The sequence below is a fragment of the Nuphar pumila genome, chromosome 13 (genome assembly GCF_984573655.1).
Source record: "Nuphar pumila chromosome 13, dmNupPumi1.hap1.1, whole genome shotgun sequence".
In the NCBI taxonomy this organism is placed as follows: domain Eukaryota; kingdom Viridiplantae; phylum Streptophyta; class Magnoliopsida; order Nymphaeales; family Nymphaeaceae; genus Nuphar; species Nuphar pumila.
In genome coordinates this window covers 17,978,177-17,983,777 of record NC_143261.1, presented here as the reverse complement: position 1 = coordinate 17,983,777, position 5,601 = coordinate 17,978,177, and the positions used below count along the sequence as shown (strand labels likewise).

Genomic DNA, 5,601 nt, shown 5'->3' with positions numbered 1-5,601 from the left:
CTTGGGATTGCTAATTTATTTTCCTGCTTACTTATTTAGGATTGCTAGTTTCTTTCAGTACTTAAAAGTTAGAACCACGTTGCTTGCGAGCCCTAGAGACCAACTTACTTATCTTGCACGGTTCACCTATTAGGCTTCCCTTAGGAGGTGATTGTGCATGAATGATACCATGCTCGTAGTTTACTTTTTACAAGATATTTGTTGAGTGCAAGTGTGTGGTGCTGGGTTTACTACTTTTGAGTTTTCTTTTTCTTTATCTGCATTGTGGTTTATTATGGTTTGACCACTCTGCATATTAGGTAGATAGAAAACCAATGCCTTAGGACGGTTGCTGCATCGGTCTACCCTCGGGTGCATGCAAGAGTGACGCTCGCTTGAACCCAAGTGTGTAGAGACTTTAGAGGACCCCGAGTCCCTCGTTAGGAGAGCTCGCAGACCTGACTCCATGGCTGAGGATCAGCAATTAACCCATCCTCTCATGGAGTACTTCATTTCCAATGTTTACACTCCCACCTCCTGCATCACGAGACCTGATATAGGAGTAAACCATTTTGAGATCAAGGCCAATGTCATTCAAATGTTACCATTATTTTATGGCGTTAGCAATGAAGACTCCTACTGTCATCTTGATGAGTTCCTCGAGATCAACTTATAGTGTGGATCAATAATTTCAGAAATGATGCGTTGAGGTTGGCATTGTTCCCTTTCTCCCTTAAGGACAAAGTCAAGCACTAGCTAAAAGCCTTAGATACTGTTCAGATTACCACTTGGGAACACATACAAAGAGAGTTCCTCAAGAAATACTTCTCGATTGGTAAGATGAACCAATATTGAAAAGCCATCACTAGCTTTTCACAAATTGAGGGAGAAATATTTCATGAGACATGGGAGAGGATGAAAGATCTCTGAAAGTATTCCCACCACCAGGTGCCCCGTTGGCAACAAGTGCAATATTTTTATGATGGGTTGACTGAGAAGAACCGTCAAATGGTTGATGTTGCCTGTAGGGGCACTTTCAGACTGAAGAGTGAGGATGAGGCATGGGCCTTGTTTGAGACCCTGAGTGAGAATTTGATGTACCACATTTCCACCTCACGATCTGAGAGGGCTACACCTGCCCTTGTTGGAGCTAAGAAGGCTGGTATATTCAAGTTAGGGATGAACCTTGAGTTGTATAACAAGGCATACCTGCTAACCTAGAAATTGGATCAGTTGTTGTCGAATCCCCCCCCCCCTCCTCTGGCCCATGCAGGTGTGTGCGCTGTGTGCTAGCCCAGCACACCATGTTTTTGACTGCCCGTGGCGCCATAGTACCTTGAGTTTGTCCAGGAGCAAGCTCAAATGTCGCAAGGTTTCATCAAGCCTGCACCTAACCCATTTTCCAACACTTATAATCATAGTTGGCGTAACCATCCTAATTTCTTGTGGAGAAATCCATAAGTCCATACCCCCATCCCTTCCCAGAACCAACCTAGGCAAGGCAGTTCTGCCCCTGGTTTTCAGCGATCTAGCTACCCCCTAGCCCATCCTTCCTATAGTCAGCCTCCATCCCAAGAGACTACTTCTAGCCAGCCCTTCGAGGACAAGATGTTGCAGGCCTTCTCGGATCTCAAGGCGAACTTGAGTTCCCACACACACTCCATTGCGAAACTCAAGACGCAGATGTGATAGCTCACCGAGGCGCTTAGCAGTCAAAGCAAGGAGGTTTTACCTAGCCAGTTGTTGGTTAACCCTAGGGGTAAGGAGCTGATACATGGCCTGCACATGACAGATGCCCATCAAGAGCAAGCTCAAGCGATCGTAACCCTTAGGAGTAGGAAGCAATACCAATCGAGAGAGGCTGTAGAAAAAAGTAAGAGACCTAATAAAAAGCAATCAGTCCCTACTGTCATACCTCAGAAAAGCAAGAGGGCTCCCTTATCTGAACCTTTCAAGTCCCATATCCCCAAAGCCTCCTTTCCTAAGGCATTAGAGAGACCAAAGTCATTTGGCAAGCAGGGAGTGAACATGTAGGAGATGCTTGAGATATTCAAGCACGTTCAGATAAACTTCTCCTTGCTAGATACCATTTAGCAAGTCTCTGCATATGCAAAGTTCCTGAAGGTTCTTTGTACACAAAAGAGAAAGTTGAGGTCCTATATGCCAAAGAAAATCTATCTGACTGAGCAGGTGAGTGTGATGCTACAACACCAAACTCCACCTAAGCTCAAGGACCTAGGGACCCATTATTTTGTGTGGCATAGGAGACATCACTGTTGAACGTACCTTGATTGACCTTAGGGAAAGTGTGAATATCTTGTCGAGTTTCTTTTATGGGAGATGAAGCCGATACTAGGGATGGTAGTGGATCGAGGGACAACAGGCCTCCGCCCCACCTCGCCCCGTTTGGACCGGGGATGAAGGTCATGAAATGGGGATGGAGATGGGGATGGAGGTTAAAATCTATCCTCATGTGGGGATGGACTTACGCTTTCCCCCGCCCTGCCACATCCTCGTCTCAAACCTTGCCCTGCCCTGCCCCGCCCCGCCCTCAATCCTTCAAGGAATGACTATAGACCGTGGGGAAACGGGGCCCCGCCCCGCCTCACCCCTGTTTGGACCGGGGATGGAGGACATGAAACGGGGATGGAGGCGGGGGTGGAGGTTAAAATCCATCCCCGTGCGGGGATGGAGGCGGGGATGAAGGTTTTGATTTTGAAATAAGACGGGGGTGGATACCTTGTCCCCCACCCCTGCTCTGGTCCACTACCATCCCTAGCCAACACCTATGACTCTGTAGCTGGCAGACAAATCGATCAAGGTCCCGCGAGGGATTCTTGATGATGTTCTAGTCAAGGTGGAAGACTTCTACTTCCCTGATGACTTTATCATCTTGGATATAGAAAGAGTGGGTGATATGAGGCAGACCCCCATCATTTTAGGTCGCCCCTTCCTGGCCACCGCCAATGTGTGCATCAATTGTCGCACAGGTGCATTGGACATTTCATTTGGCAACAGAAAGATGAGGCTGAACTTTTTTCATGCCGTGAAGGGCCCTGCAGGCAATAAGGCTTATTTTGAGGTCGATCTCATTCAGGACCTCGTAGAAGCAGAACATGCTTGGACATTGAGTGATCCACCTAAGAAGGAGGAGGATGAATCACTCGAGTGAGATTGCTTGGGATTGATTGATAGTCGATCAAGTGAGCTGAATTGGACCGGGCACTTTGGCCCACTCCCTGAGTTGGCAGAGAAGCTTGCCCAACCTTCCATTAAGAGTCTGCTTGAACTTGAGTTAAAGCCCTTACTAGCTTCACTCAAGTATGCCTTTTTAGGCAAAGATCAGACTCTTCTCGTCATTATTTTTGCAGACCTAACTGACACTCAGGAGTGTCAGCTTCTGCAGGTTCTACATGAGTATAAGGAGGTGATTGGATGGTCGATGGCGGATTTGAAGGGGACAGACCCCTCCTTTTACTTGCATTAGATTATCATGGATGAGAGTGAAAAGCCCTCAAGAGAGATATAAAGGAGGTTGAATCCCCGCAATATGGAGGTGGTGAAGAAGAAGGTAGTTAAGTAGTTGGATGCACAGATCATTTATCCCAACTTTGACAGTCAATGGGTGAGCCCCACCCAAGTTGTCCCTAAGAAGTCTAGGTTAAGCATTGCGCTGAATGAGAAGGGACAGAGTGTCTCCATGAGGACTACTACGAAGTGGCGAGTGTGTAATGATTATAGGAAGTTGAACAGTACAACACGAAAGGATAATTTCATATTGTTGTTCATCGACAAGATTTTGGAGAGACTTGTAGGCCAGCATTATTTTTGTTTCCTGGACGGTTATTCAAAATACAATCAGGTGGTTGTTCACCCTGAGGACCAGGAGAAGATGGCGTTCACTTGCCCATATGACACTTTTGCATTTAGGAGAATGACATTTAGGCTCTGCAATGCCCCGACAATATTTCAGTGGTGCATGATAGCAATCTTTTCTCATGTGGTAGATGACGTCCTTGAGATTTTCATGGATGACTTTTTGGTCTATGGCTCTTCCTTTAATGATTGTCTTCAAAAGTTATTAAGAGTGTTGAAGTGTTGTACGGAGACAAATCTCGTGTTTAGCTGGGAGAAGAGCCATTTTATAGTTCAGCAGAAGATTGTTCTTGGACATATTATGTCCGAAAAAGGGATTGAGGTTGATAAGGCCAAAGTGGAGTCGATTGCCAAATTATCTCCACCGAGCTTTGTACGGCAAGTGAATTCATTCTTAGGGCATGCAAGTTTTTATAGACGGTTCATCAAGGATTTTAGTAGGATTTTTAGACCGTTATGTACCTTGTTGTCGAAAGGCCAGCCATTTTTTTTTATGATGCCTGTCTGAAGGCGTTTGTGTCTCTGAAGGAAGCCCTGACTACAACTTTCATGCTTCATTCCCCCGATTGGTCAGTGCTTTTCAAGATCATGTGCGATGCTTCTGATTACGCGGTTGGATTCATTCTTGGTCAGAAGATCGAACGACGATCTCATATCATTTATTACGCCAGCATGACCCTTTTCGATGTGCAGATAAATTATACGACCACAAAGAAGGAATTGCTAGCTGTAGTATTTGCGCTTGAGAAGTTTTGTTCATATTTATTGGGCTCTAAAGTCATCATTTATTTCAATCATGTCGCCTTGCAGTATTTGACGAGTAAAAAGGATGCTAAACCGTGACTCATCTATTGGATTCTTCTGCTACAAGAATTTGATCTTGAGATTTGAGATAAGAGTGGATGTGAGAATCTTGTAGTAGATTATCTGTCCAGACTGACCATGGAGACATCCACTGATCAGGGGCAGATTGATGATTCATTCTTGGATGATCAGCTTCTTCATGTCAAGCGTCTGCCCTGGTTCGCGCATATCGACTTCTTGGTGATTGGGGAGTTCTCTGAGCATAGGAACATGAATGAAAGAGATCGCTTTTTGTCGCAGATGAAACATTATTTTTATGAGGATCCTGAGTTGTTTCGATTATTCCCGGATCAGATGATTGGGAGGTGCATTTCCAAGGAAGAATTTGATTCTATTCTATAGTTCTGTCATTCCTTGGCCTATGGAGGCCACTTTTCTAGCCAAAAGACTATCGCAAAGGTCCTCCAGTCTGGATTTTGGTGGCCAACACTTCATAGAGATGCTAATAATTTTTGTCAGAGATGCTTACGTTGTCAGCGGACAAGGAGCATTTCCAAGCGTGATATGATGCCCTTCTTCCCATTCTTGTCGTTGAGATTTTTGATGTGTGGGATATCGACTTTATGGGCGTCTTCCCGCCATCGTTCGGTTTTGTTTACATTTTAGTGGTGATCGATTATGTGTCCAAGTGGGTCGAGGTCGTGGCCACCCGGACCAATGATCATAAAGAGGTGCCTTGATTTATCAAGCACAATATCTTTAGTAGGTTTCATGTCTCGAGAGCGATGATTAGTGACAGCGGTAAGTACTTCAGGAATGTGCATGTTGCTTCCTTACTCAGGAAATATTCAGTACATCACCAGATTGCTACACCATACCATCCACAGACGAGTGGTCAGGTCGAGGTCTCCAACAAAGAGATCAAGTGGATTCTTGAAAAGA

General features: G+C 45.3%; 1 protein-coding gene across 1 annotated transcript; it reads left to right on the top strand.

The window, feature by feature from the left end:
* Nucleotides 1-987: 987 nt before the first annotated feature.
* Nucleotides 988-3,151, top strand: LOC149817963 (uncharacterized). The gene is made up of 3 exons (XM_089986125.1): nt 988-1,182; nt 2,074-2,169; nt 2,780-3,151. Exons 1-3 carry the CDS (start codon nt 988-990, stop codon nt 3,149-3,151), a joined length of 663 nt encoding a protein of 220 aa, XP_089842251.1.
* The last annotated feature ends 2,450 nt before the right edge of the window (nt 3,152-5,601 follow it).